Here is a 14,639-nt window from a genome sequence, read left to right on the forward strand (position 1 = left end):
AAAAGAGTGTAGTCTCCTAAAAATTGTGCATTGCCTACAATTTAAATGTATGCTAAAAAATAAATGTTTAATTAGAATAATCTATCCAAAATAATAAAGCAATCTGACCAGAAACCCATCCTTTTTTTCTTGACCTTATCTTCAACATAGTTCCACTGAATTTATAAATGCAGTTTTGCCACATAATGCCTAATTTCATGTTACAATCCATCACCTCAACACTGCACATTTTAAAGAGCGTTTGAAGGAGCAAACTCTTTCTATATTGTACATGGTGCTCCACCATGCATATCTGATACTCAAATAACTCCATTACTGTCAGAAGTTATATTTTAAGTGTTAATATTTCCTACCTGTTTTTTGTTTTTTCAATATGTTAAGCTCCTTATTATAGTTTTCTTTAAGTATTTTAATCTCCTGTCTGTGGCAAGTTGTAAGATCCTCTTCAAGACGACGAAGGCAGCACTCTTTTTCAGACTCCAGACTTTCTCGTAATAGATCAAGCTGAGCTGCATAGATCTGAGTCAGACTTATGTGCTGTGCTTCCATCTGTAGTTTAAAATCTGCCTAAAATAAAATAAAACAAAATTACTTGGTAATTATAATCTTAGTCTTAGTGATTTTAACTTTTAGTATGAAAAGATTTTTTATAATATAGGCCAACTGCATATTAGGACTCAGCATTAAATATCAAGGTGTTTAAGCTATATATCAATACTCATGGAAAAAAATTATGCTGTAGTGGTGCTATTTAGATGTTGCATATAAATAAACCTTTCTAATCATATTAGTCTCTACATAAACCCAAGAGTATATTTTTGCATAAACAAATACAAATAAACTTCTTCAGAAAATGCAAAGTTTTGGAATTATAAAAATAATGTGTTCTGGATGTTTGAATAGAGAGAAGTGCTGAACTACTGTGATTCTGTGGAAATATTGTGAATCGCATTCTTCCATAAGACACAATGGAGTAAATGGTCATAAGCTTTTCCCAATTCTATGAAGCACATGCTGATAGGACTAGCAAATTTCTATGACCACTGAAATACCTGTGCAAGGACAAAGAGTTGGTCTATTTCTTCCAGTTTCAGGATGAAATTCACAGTTCAATTATACAAATGTCTGTTTCAGTACTTTAGCATAGACTTTCCCTGGGAGTTTAGAAAGAGTAATCTATAGTGTATATAGAAAAGGATCAACCCTCTTCAAAATACTCACATTTTGCTGCTTTGCAGACTGAAATGAAGACACACACACAACAGAGAAAAAGATGGAGAATGAGGAGAAAAAGGTGAATGTCCTTGCGTGGCCTAGTCAGAGCCCAAACTTAAACCCTATTGAAAATCTGTGGAATAACTTGAAGAATGCAGTCTACCAATGATCACCATCCAATGTGACTGAGCTTCCTTCTGTAAAGAAGAGTGGGCAAATATTGCACGGTCTAGTTGTGCAAAGTTGGGACACAAGTATCTCAACAGACTCATTGTTGTAATCAAAGCAAGAGATAGTTCCACAAAATACTGACACAGGGGTTGATCCTTTAACCATCTCAGTGATTATGTGTGTTTTTTTTTTTCTTTTTCCTGAACTGTTGTTATTATATCTTTCACTTGGCTGCTATAAGCTATATTGAGTAAATACAGCTGGAGAAATATTTTTGCTTGTGTCTTCATTTCAGGCTGCAAAGCAATAAAACGAATATTTTGAAGAGGGTGATTCTTTTCTATAAACACTTTGTTAGTATAACACATATGCCCTTGTCCCCCTTCCTAAAAATAGAAAGTTTCAAGGCACTATCCTTGCCTTCCACAAAACACTTAAGAGGTACACTATCCAAAACACCTTTACAATATCCAGTGATTTCAGCATTTCCAACAAGAGATCTACACCTATGGCCTTACTGTTATAGATTTTTTTAATTACCACAGCCACCTTATGAATCTCACAACGACCAATTCTTTTAAAATAGACCCCTTCAAGCACAAATCTACATGGTAGGGCAGTTCCTCATGGTGAACCTTCCAACTCTCAATGAGATCACCAAATCAGGTCAACGATCCACACTCTTGTTGGGAATGGCCTGGACAATGTCCCACTACTTTTGTTTTGCAGAACATTATCAAGGCCAATTCTTCATGGCCTCATCAAACCCTTCTATACACGGACCTTAAGTTATATTAGTGCTGCCATCTTTTTGACCCCCATGGTACCTTTCACTCAAACCTAGAGACCCTACTCCTAATAATACTGCACGGAATAGCTATTTCATCAGCTTGACAGTTTTCCTTTCTGTTGGTGTGTACCAACATTTCTTAGGTTAGCTTCAAAGTCAGGCAAGGACAACTTCTGGACGGAGTTCCTTGTAGCTGCCTTCACTACTAAGTGTTGAACAGGGTTCGTTCAGACTCCATGTCTTTGAACCTCCCCAAAATGCAGGAAAACATTTGCTGGAGATGGGAATTGAATACATTCCGAACAGAGGTACAGTATCTGCTAGTCATTTAAAAGATACCTTCATTAACTGTTAGGATTCTTCAGGTCTGTCTGGTGGTACCCCATTCAAATGAACTAGTTCATCAGTTAGCAATCAATTAATAGCTCAAGCATCTCTCTATCTAGGTCTCAGATCAGATGACAAAATTGCAGAGTTAAGCAAGGTGCTCCAAATTGCCCTAAGGAATCTCAGGTACCTGGTAAAGTTATTAGCATCCTGGTGTTTGAACATGGTATTCCTTATTAATTATCCATAACTAATCACTAAAATTCAGTAACAATTTACCAATTGGCTTCAGATCAGAAAGGCTAGTCTAGATATCTCTTTCATTTTCCAAGTCTAGCTGGAGGTCTGGACTATAGAGTGAGTAAATAGTACAGTTTACAGCATTAATCCAATGTCTGAGAAAAGGTTGCGCTCACTATCTGGAACAAACTCCTACTGTATAGTACCTATCCATGGCATTCTCAATGGAGCAATTCCAGCACAATAGAGACATAACCCTTCACAGAGATGTTTGGTCCTAGAAACACTGGGAAGCACAGAGGCAAGTCTGATTATATCTAGCTATATCTAGTATTTTCTGTTTTATAACCATAAACACAGATAACTCTTCTATGTTCAAAGAGTCATTTCCTAAGGTTTAGATTGTTTGGATCTGTCAAAATGAATCTTAGAATTATGTTGTCTAAAGGCATGTGCTCCAGTTAGTGTTATCCACAACAAATTGGTCTAAGGGGGTAAGACCATGGGAAAATAACCCTCATTGAAGTACCAGTTACTTCTAAGAGAATGTTGTCCAGAATAGTGATACAGAACCCACTCCTACAGGTAAGCCTAAGATTGGAATTTGTTGAGTGCCTGGTGAACAGATGACCCATGTAACTTAGTAGAGCTTTGGCAGAAAAGTCTTTGTAGAGCCTTATAAGAAGTAGCTTAATAGCAGAAGAAGAGTGATGGGAGTGTAAGAAATACCGAGTAGAGAGATTTGTACTAAAAAAAAAAAAAAGTTTAGTTGCAGGGTGACTGCCCCTATGAAGAATACTGGACTATAAACTCAGAAAGATGAAAAATAAAAACAGTAATTCTACTTGTATTGGACGAAAGTTCACCAAAGAACATAATTTGTTTATAAAAACGTATACAGCTGAAAGTGAAAATAATATAAGCACAATCAAGAAGTCTAATGCAAAGTACAATTTTACATTTCAATAATAGCATATCAAGGCATTAGAGGAGATAAAAGAAATCTGGAAAGTTATTCTACACAAGTAGTCTTATTTCAAAAAAGTTCATAGAGCATATTTGATACTGTATATCAACCATTTAAACAACTTAAATCTACATTCCAGTTAACCGCCATTTGAGAAGGGCTTAACTCCATTTCTTTCCTAATACAGCTGACAAACTGCTGTTCGTGCTACAAGAAAACAACTTTTTCCTAATTTTACATGTTGCTTCACATCTTTAAAACAACTAAATCAATAAATACCAAAGCTAATGTAAAAAGATGCTGAGGTTACAATAAAATTATATATCAAGGTGTTTAAGCTATAAAGGCTACTGGCTACTGTGCTTATTATTTATACATGCAGTAAAATAATATAATATGTGAGAGCATATTAACACTCATTTAAGACAAATATTAATGAATCGGTAAACTCAAATAACTAAAAAAGGAAGAACACTGTACAAAGCAGTAAAATGCATACTTAGTTGAACATTATCCATCCATCCATTGTCCAACCCGCTGAATCCGAACACAGGGTCACGGGGGTCTGCTGGAGCCAATCCCAGCCACCACAGGGCACAAGGCAGGGAACCAATCCTGGGCAGGGTGCCAACCTACCGCAGGACACACAAACACACTCACACACCAAGCACACACTAGGGCCAATTTAGAATCACCAATCCACCTAACCTGCATGTCTTTGGACTGTGGGAGGAAACCGGAGCGCCCGGAGGAAACCCACACAGACACGGGGAGAACATGCAAACTTCACGCAGGGTGGACCCGGGAAGCGAACCCGGGTCTCCTAACTGCGAGGCAGCAGCGCTACCACTGCGCCACCGTGCCACCCTAGTTGAACATTATTCTCTGGAAATCAATTATGAGAGCAGACTCATATGATAATTATAATAATAATGTATGCCATCTTCACTGCTGGCTAGGTGGATCTTATTTAAAGAATCCTTGTAAATACTACAAAATAAAATAAAGGAGAATAAACTGATTTAACTAAAAAATAAATTGTTTCCAGACCATTCAAAATTATCAAAGAATGGATCTTTTATGAACATTTATATAAAATAAGTTGCCTGAAATATAGGAACATGTTAAACACAAAAGTACAAAGCAATTTTACTTGAACTACATATTTTTCCAAAGTACTGCACATAGAATCTAAGGCATTCTAACAAGAAAATTACTATAAATTAAAAACTGTAGTATGTATCAGGCTTCTGTTTAAAGAAATTTAATTAATGTACTTAATTCTAAATTACATGCAGAAGTGCATAACTAAACCTGTCAAATCATTCCCTTCTTCTAAATCTGCCAGTATTCTGTTGCCTATAAGCTTCTGTTTATCTATATTAAATAGAGGGCAATACTATAAATCAAAAGAGAAACAGCCCAAGGGCCTCTTTCATATAATTATTTACAATATGAGAATCATCCATTTCACTTGCATTCCTTAGACACAATGTAGTGATTTTTATAGCAAATAAAATATCTTATCTTCAGATACTACGTTCAGGATACATTTATTAGCTACCTGTTTTACCTTCTTGTCTTCTTCAAGCAGTTCTCTCTCACAACCTTCCTGATTCAGCTTACTCAGTTGTTCTTGTAAAATTAATACTTTCTCATTTAGTGTAACCAGTTCCTTATCTTTTTCATGTAGTTTTTTCTGGAGTGATTCTTCCACTAATGTCTTCTGTTGAACAAGCTTTGCTAGCCCCAATTGTTCAGTCCTTAATGAGTCCAGCAACTGTTGCAGCTGTTCTCTGTCTGGCTCAGCACTGAGAGCAAGTGTTTCTGCATTAGGTTTCTCTTTAAGAACATGGAGTTCACCTAACAGAGATTCCTTGTCTTCACGGAGGACCACCTGCTCTTCATGCAGTTTCTTTATTTCTACATATGCATTCTCCAAGGACCCCTGCAGCATAGACACTTTCTCTTCCAAAAGTGGTATTTGTTGAAAATGGTCCTTGACTGTACACATATCATTCTCGGCAGCCTCTGAAACTGTGACTACAGATGACTGAATGTATTCCATGTTCTGGTTATGAAAAGAATCCCCTTGTAATTTTGTTTGAAACTGCTCCAGCTCTAGACATTTTGCAACAGTTTGTTCATTTTCAGCTTTTAGAGCCTCAAGCTTAACATAAAGCTGATTAATCTCATTTTGCTTTACATTCAATTCCTCATAGGTTTCTGCCAATCTTGAGGTCAATTCTTTTTTTTCCCTTTGTATAGTTGCTAGCTTTTCCATTAGTTCTGTTGCATCTTTTTCAATAATCTCCCCGTCCGTTGCCTCAGGTCCCTTGAGTTCTTTAGATTCTGGCAAAGTAGATCCAGGGAGATTTACTACTTTACTACTTTGTAGATCTTGGATCTGCATTTGCAAGTTTTTGAGATCACTTTGGTATTTAGCAGTTTCTTTTACCATCTGATCCTCTAAATCAGCTTTTACTTTTAAAAGGCATGTGTATTCATCTTTCAGTTCCTGATAATTAACTTCAAAGTTTTTCTCAGCAAAAGAAAATGTATTTTTTTGCGTTTGAATTTCTTCTTTTAACTGAGCAATATACTTTTTAAGATCCTCATTCTCAGAAATAAGTGTCTGTAACTGGGGCTGAGCACTAAGTGCTTCAGTGCCCATTTCTTTAAGACTCGATGCAAAAGAATGCTCAAGTAAGTCACCTGTCAAGTTACTGGATTGCACTTTTTCCTCTAATGCCTCCTTTGATTGCTTCAGCAAATAATTTTCAGTTGTAAGCTCACTGATTTGTCTGCTCATTATGTCCTCTTTCTCTTTCATTTGTGTTTGCAGCACATCATTTTTAGCTTGAAGTTCTTGTATTTCTTGATCCAATGTTCCCTTTTCTTTTTCTTCCTTTCTTAGCTCTTCAATTTCAGCCTGAAGCTGCATGACTTTTAAAGCCATTTCCTCGATTTTACAGTTTTCCATTTGCTGACATAATTTTTCACTCATTTTTGAGATTTCAGCTAAGAGGTTCTCTTTTTCCAAATGTAAACAATCTCTTTCAGCTTTTAATCCATCTAGTTGTTCATTAAGGGTAGTTTGCATCATTTCAAGGTTCTGCTTATACTTCAACTCCAGCTCATTTTTTAAGTTTTCAATACTCAACTCGCTTTCTTGTTTCAGATCTTCCTTAAGCTTTGTCAGTTCCTCCTCATGGCTAAACAACAGCTGAGTTCTCACCTTATCCAGTTCAGCTTCCTGTGACTCTGCCATTCTGCCCAATACTGCATCTTTCTCCCTTTCTAACATTTCCAGCTTGATCTTGTAAGTAGTAATCTCTGTCTCATAATTGCATTTCATCTCCTTTGAAGTTTCTGCAGCAGCAACTAGACTTTCATTAAGGTCTTCAACAGCAGCTTTAAGTTTTTCAATATCATTCATTTTATTTTCTTGCTCTAATAAACTCTGAGAAGATTTGGCAAGTTCTTCCTTTGCAGATGTCAGGTCCTGTAAAAGATTTTCAACTTTCCTCTGCAGGTGTGTTCTTTCATCAGTAACTTTAGCAAGCTCTTCTGAAAGCTCTTTCTTTACATGATCTTTTTGTTGTTTTGTCTCTTGCAACTTCTCTTTCAATTCATTAATTGTCATTGTCAACTTATTTATTTGATCCTGATTTGATGCATTCCCAGAAGATATCAAGAGGTCAAGCTCCAATCTGTGCTTAGTAATTAAATTATCAATTTCATTTCTATGCTGTACATTTAGTTCCTGTTTAATTTTAACTATCTGTTGTCCATACATTTCATCCAGTTCTGCGTGCAACTGCTCCATTTTCCTTTGTGTATCAATATCGATTCTTTGTATAATTTCTTTTTCTGACTGACTTTCTTTGTGGTACTGCTTCTGAAGTTCTTCAACAGTTCCCATTAACTGCTTTATTTCATCTGAAGACTGCTTTTCCCTTTGCCTGGAGTGATTTAAGTCAGTTGTAAGGTTTTCTAAATCTTGGAATTTACTTTGAAGTTGCACGCCTAAATCTTCAAGCAGCATATCTGATGCAGATAATTTTTCATTTAGTTCTGCTATTGTATTTTGTTGTTCTTTAATAACTATGCTATGCTGTTCAATTAATTCTTCTTTTTCTTTAATTCTTTGTGTTACATTTCCCTCATGTTCACACGCAACCTACAAGAAATATATTAAGAAATATTAAAACTATAGCCACAACAACAGATGTAATTATTTACATTTAAATATTTAATGACTTTTTTTAACATTACTACTAAACAGTAATAATATATCCATAAACTATTAATATGTACCACGGTATAAAGTGAAAAATGCAAATACAATGGCTGAACCCCAGAAAGCATTATCCAATGAGTACATTTATTTTAAATAAGTGATAAAGATTTGTATTATTCTCTAAAATATGGATATTTATTTTATAATGCATTACCTTTTCCATCTTTATAATTTGTTCCTTGAACTGATGTATTTGTAACTGGTACTCGTCGACTTTAACCTGTGAATTCCTGATTTGGAGCTGTTGTTCTTCAATTTGTAGCTGATATGCAAGTACTTGCTGTTTAGCTTGTACAAGGTCTGCAGCAGTAGTTGTGTGACTGGTGTTCCTCAAGTTTTCACCTGCCTGTAACTGCAATATTTAAAAACACACCACATTTATATGTTAGCTAGTACAAAGAACTACACAAAATAATTAGACTATAATGAACTACAAAAAAATATAAAAATAGATAGCAGTGAAAACTGCATGTTATAGTTCAATAAAAAGTAATGAAAATGTCAACTGAATAGATAAGTATGTATTAATTCAGCTACTTTTGGATTTAAGTGTTATTTTTACATATTAACAAAGTAATAATAATATCAAAACAGTACAATAAAGCTGAATTTTAGTAGTTTGCAATATGCTTTAATTAGTGTAGAAAACACAGCAATAATTTTGAATTAAAGCAGTTCTTTAAGGAAAGGTGGGTTAAAATATTCCACGGTGAAGTGAAATACTGACACAGAATTATTGTAAGCATATTTTTGTGGCAGTCATTGCAGCTAAAACTGGTGTGAACAGTTATTAATATGAGAGAGAAATTACCTTGTAGTGTTGTTTGTTCATTGGACAAATAAGTTATTTGTTTACTGAGGTTCCCTTTTATCAAATGCTAGATTACGTCAGAAAAGCTAAAAACATTCAATGTCAGAAATTTACGATAATAGAGGAAATCAGGAAGGCAGAAAAACTTTTTGACATCATTGTGTGCGTATATATACACAGTACATACATTATTAATTATAATAGGACATACAATTTTACCATCATCATTGTCATCACCATCAATGGCCTTTCCTTTGTTTTTTTTGTTTTTTTGAGTTTATCTTGATTAGCCATTTGCCCCCCTAGTTTTCTCTCTCCCCTGGACATTTGTTGGGGTAAGACCCATTTATTTCAAATCAATTGACACTATCTCCAAACATGTTATTATCCCCTACAAATCAATCTTTTTACGCTGCTTCATTTAATCATCCTCTGCCTTCATCTCCCCATGCCCAAACCACCTTAAACTGTTTCTCCTCAGGACAACGTCTATCACCTCCTACACCAGGTGCACTGATTAACTCAGAATTCTTCCTCATGCTCCGTGACATTCTATACATACAGGTGATCATTCAAATATCTTTAATTTCCAGCTCTGTTTCATCTTAAACCTTTTGTCACAGATTGCTTCCACAGAGCATAGTACTCCAGGCACAGCTTTCATGAGTTCCCTACAATACCAGAGAGGTTCCTTTAGCAATCAAAATGGGGTACAGCTTCAGGAATCTTTTTCCATGCACTTGTCACTCTTGCGATTACTACCGTACTTACATTTCTGCCTGCACTCAACATATCCTACTAACTCCAAAACAATTCAATTCCTATTATCAAAATTTACACTTATTACATAAGAATTATGCATCCCTCTTGCACACCTTATATTAAAAAAACCATACTACTGGTGCACGGAACAGTTTCTCCAATACTTCTACTGTATAAATCACATGCCCACATTTTACATTCCTCTTGCCACTTCACTTTTCACCATCATCTTGGTCTTTCCTGTGTTTACCTTGAGGGTTTTCATTTCCAAACAAGCCTTTCATTTCAGAATTTTTTATTTCAATTCCAGTTCACTTTTTGACATTAATACAACACTTCTCTGGTCCTTGCCTACATCAAAAAAAGTCTCAGAACAGATCCCTGGTAAGATCCCACCTTCACTATTCTCAACTGCTTTACTGACCTGTGTCTGCACTCACTCATATGCTGAAATCACTATACATATGAACAATTCCTCCAAACCTAACTTTCTCAACACCAACTCCACCACCTTTCACAGTACTCTACCAAATGCCTTCTCCAGATCTACAAATGCACAATACAGTCTCTTTCTCCTCACCTTACGCTTTTTGCTTGATAACAACGATCAAGCCTGTTGTTTCCTTCTAAGGCATGACCCCAAATTGTATTTCACTAATGTTACTGAGCCACAGTTTTTTTTTTCCTAAGAACTTTCTGAATTATCTTAAATACCTGTTGCAATAGTTTTATTGCTTGATATACAGTAAAACACAAAACAATGGATCATGCATTTCTTTGTATACTAAAATGACCACACTTCTTTTACAGTCTTCACGAATCCTCCCTTCATACATAATCTTGTTGTACATCAAACTATTCAGTGCTAAAACTTTCGGACACTTGAAACATTTCAGATACCACTCCATTTATACCCACAACTTTACCTATCTTCATATTTATCAGTGCTTTTGTATATTCCTTTTTTGTAAATGTACAGCTACTCGTTACAAGTCTTCCAGGTAGCATTGGTCCCATCAAACATGGTATGACTGATACTTGTGAATCAGTCACAAAGGAACTAAAAATTAACAAAACAAAAAATACCACCAACAGCCACAGAGTGGTGTAATTAAGCTTCATTACGCAACACATTTTTTGCTACTAGGACAAATTTCAATGGTTTTTACTCTGGCAGTGTCCCCATCACATTTATTTAACAATTAAGGATGAGTAAGCTTTTTATCCATTATACTGTATTTCTTAAAAGCTTTAGTATATCAGAATAACAAACATCATATGTTAAAAACCAAATCAAATAGCATTAATAAGGCCTAATACAATCAGCTGATAAATAAAAAAATAGCTTTTTTAGATCTAATAAACAGCCAGCTCACTAAAAAAACAAAAAAAAAAACTGAAAAGGATGATTAATTTGTGGTATAAGGACAGGTTAAGTTTCCAAGACAAATTTAAATGTTCTTTGAAAGGAAAACAAATGTGTCAGCCATATCTAGTTGTAGGATAGAACAGCAGGGGGTTACAATATCTCCTGCTGGGCTGAATAGTCTTTTAGATGGTGAGCTGGTAGCATACTTGGAAGTACTTGTCTTCCACCAAATAAGGTACATTTCATCCCATTTAATGACATTTTTACACAGGTAATATGGTAATTTGGCATTAAATTTCTCCTTGGCAAATCATGATGTTGATGGTGCTTGCTTACTTTTCCCAAGCAAATAAAGATTAGTTACTTCTCCAATTATCTAATGTTTAAGTGGCAAAATCTGGGCAACCTGATTGGATAATGTGGCAATGCTATATCATCTAGAAATCCATATTACTAACCAAGAATGGTAAACCGGATATGGACGCAGGGACCTGCCCGTGGATGCAGGAAACATAGTGCGCAGGCGCCACACAAAGCCCCCCCGCCCCAGAGTGAAACGGGAGAGACTAAGAACCGTCTGACATGCCGCAAACCAGGCAGGCACGGCTCCAAAAAGACACCGCTCGACTGGCCGAGCTACAAAGTGAAACGGGAAACACCACAGAGTCCGCAGTGGTCCACAATGCACCGCATTATAGTACGGAAGAAGCTCCGTATTAACAATGGGGGGCCCCAGAGTGACACGGGCGGACGCTCCGTATTAAACGTACGTCATCCTCACACGTCCAAACTATACTATACCATAGGTGGATCACATTACAGTGATGCATTATTGACAGTACAGTAAAGATCACAGTATCGCAAACAAATGGAAATTAGTACTCGAAAAAGGGAGAATATAATCACCACGGCCCAGGTGTCATTGAAACAAAAGCAGGATAAAGCGAGGTCAGAAATAAAAGACAGAGTAGAAAACAAAGTAAAACGTCATAAAGAGGTTAAAGAACGGGGCCAAACACATGGAGAGCAGGTTACAGATGATGAAAACTGGAATGCAACAGCTTCAAAAAAACCTAGGCACGAAACACATGCACAACGAGATACAGAATATAAAAGTAGAAAACACGACAGTTAAACGTTCACACCACACAGCGGAGGCAGACCCGGAAGATGCAGGCGCCTACATCGCGTGTCGGAAGGCGCGGGACAGTACGAAAGGCAAAGGTGCCTACACAGCATGGTAAAATCCGACATAATACGGAAGGCGCAGGCGTCGCCGCCATATTGTGAGTGGCACTACTGCGTAGTGAAAGCGCGGGCGTCACCGCCATATTATGCGTGGCACTACTGCGGAGTGAAGTTAGGAATAATGTGCTGCTTGGGATCGTACAAAACGCCGAACGCGACCCACCATCTGAAACTGCGGAGGCAAAGCAGGCACGGGTTCAAACCGAACGAGTTCGACTGACGGATATACGCCTACAACGCGCGTCTCAAACCGCAGAAGCAGGGCAAGCACGGGTTCAAAACAACGCAAGCTCCTACAACGCGCGTCTGAAACTACGGCTGCCCAGTGGGCACGGGTTCAAAACGCTGGGGGTAGGCGAGCGAAGCGAGCAGTTGGCGGAGCCCCCTTGTAATTAAATAGTGATATAAAACAAGCCTTGGTTGTACTGCTGTAAATATCCTGGTACAGTATATGCATGCAACATGTAAAACAAGTTGATGAGCTTCATACTACCAATTAAGTAATTACATTAAATTTACAGGGAGAAATTACAAATAAATATAACACAAGTGATATAGAGAGAGTTGCTACAGAAAACAACTGCCTTTAAGAGAGGTCCCAATTAAACTATACAAATAAGTACAAAAAAAGAAAAAAAAAATCCCAAAAAGACAAAAACATTTCAGTTTGGAAAAAACACGCCAGGTTACATGGTCCTTTCTTCTTGAATGGCCACTTGTGAAATATGGCTTTGTCTTTCGGTATCTTATAACTGAATGCTTCAAAAGACTCCCAATAGGGACTAATATTTTAGCGTGCTTCAGCTTGAGTATACACCTTCAGAAAGGCTCTTCTTTCCAGATAACAATGCACTGAAATCCCTTATAAAACACATCCCACCTTAGCATCAGCTTTAATCAGCTAAAAATTATGTCACATTTTTACAGGCCTTTGGTTCTGACAGAACAGTATGGCAACTAAACCCCAACCTTTCACTTGCAAATGTCGAGCGCACACGTTGGCTAGGATATATTGATACAAGATACTCCTCAAGGCTGGCCACTGTGTAGTTGCTACAATGATAAATCCTCAGATATTGATTAGGTAATTTTCCTGACATGCTGTGAAGGCCACCTCACCCTAAGTTAATAGGGATACCAGTTAAAAGGGAAGCATGCCTCATACGAAAGACAAAACCTTGCAATGACTTTTCAACCAATAGACTTTATTTCCCTCAAAGTACACTGCAACTAGAACTTAAAAGTCTAACTATTAAGAAAAAAAAATAAAATCAATATTTTGTTTAAATCAGTTTGATGCAATGTAGTAAACAGGCTGGTATTTGTTAAAAATGATTAAACAAAAAAACTAATGGAAAGAACAAACAAGCACACCTCAATGTTATTAGCTTTACTTTACCTGCTGGAACTGAATTTGCAGTTTCTGACTTTGTTCTGTAAGTTCTAAAAACTCCTTCATGATCTCGTCCCTCTCTTTATGGGCTAGCTGTAGATTTGCTGTGAGCTGAGTGATGATTTCATCTCTCTGCTTAACAGCAGCTTCAAAATCCTGCAACTAAAGAAAAAAAGTAATATTTTAAAATTATTCACAATACTTCCTTTTTATTACATTAAAAGCTGCTAGTCTTCAAAAGCAGTACACTGACAAGGCAGGAACTTGTCTAACATGCCCATATTCTCACATCTTAGACCCATTTACACACAACATTTAATGTAAAAAGGTCATCTTTGGAAAAGAAATCGAACAAACAAGCAAGTAAATAAATAGATGGTAAAATGGCCAGGAAGTGAACACAGTTGACAAGGCGGCTAAAAGTTCTACCCCCAACATAATTAATATCCTATTCGTAAAATTTGTATAAAATATATAGAAAGTAAAATTTTACACAGTGCTAACAGAATGTGTATTCATCTGCTAAAATGTCTAAAATTGCGTTAGCATCCAAGTTTTCTAGATTTAAAGGAATACTCCATTATAAATGACAATATTGTTTTACCTGCTTAATGGTGTTAGTAGCTATGGCGGAGAACAATTGCTAATGTCATGTTTTTATGGAAAATGAAGAGAACATCATTCCTGATATAATAGGTGTTCATGATGACCAACAATGAATAGCAGCAAACAATATCAAAAACACCAATGAAAAAAATCTGAGATTACAATCTGAGTAGCAGTAAACCAAAAAAAAAAAACTAAGCTTCCATTATATAAAAACTCAAAATCATCATTTCGTGTAAAACTAAATGAACACAAGAAAGAATTGTAGTCCAATAAGAAAATAAAGTGTGTAAATAAATAGTGCAACTAAACCAAAAAGATATCCTGTTACATAAAAAAAACTGCTCACATTTTCATCTTAAAAAGTAGTATATTTTCCTTTGTATGCAATGACGAATAGTCCATGTAGAGGTGAATAAATCACTTATTTACTAACC

The 14,639-nt window shown here is 36.3% G+C and overlaps 1 protein-coding gene across 7 annotated transcripts in view; it reads right to left on the reverse strand.

Moving 5' to 3' along the window:
* Window positions 1-14,639, reverse strand: part of akap9 (A kinase (PRKA) anchor protein 9) — a 268,377-nt gene that overhangs the window by 192,645 nt on the left and 61,093 nt on the right. For 4 of the 7 annotated variants that reach the window (XM_051936181.1, XM_051936182.1, XM_051936180.1 and 1 more), the window contains 5 exons: window positions 13,603-13,758; window positions 8,168-8,365; window positions 5,275-7,893; window positions 3,833-3,917; window positions 354-563 (listed from right to left, as the gene is read on the reverse strand). In XM_051936181.1, the coding sequence (XP_051792141.1) occupies window positions 354-563; window positions 3,833-3,917; window positions 5,275-7,893; window positions 8,168-8,365; window positions 13,603-13,758 (3,268 nt within the window). Of the gene's footprint in view, window positions 1-353; window positions 568-3,832; window positions 3,918-5,274; window positions 7,894-8,167; window positions 8,366-13,602; window positions 13,759-14,639 lie in introns of all 7 variants that reach the window. The other 3 variants (XM_051936179.1, XM_051936183.1, XM_051936184.1) reach the window with 3 other exon arrangements.

Source organism: Erpetoichthys calabaricus, chromosome 13, assembly GCF_900747795.2.
Source record: "Erpetoichthys calabaricus chromosome 13, fErpCal1.3, whole genome shotgun sequence".
Taxonomy (NCBI): Eukaryota; Metazoa; Chordata; class Cladistia; order Polypteriformes; family Polypteridae; genus Erpetoichthys; species Erpetoichthys calabaricus.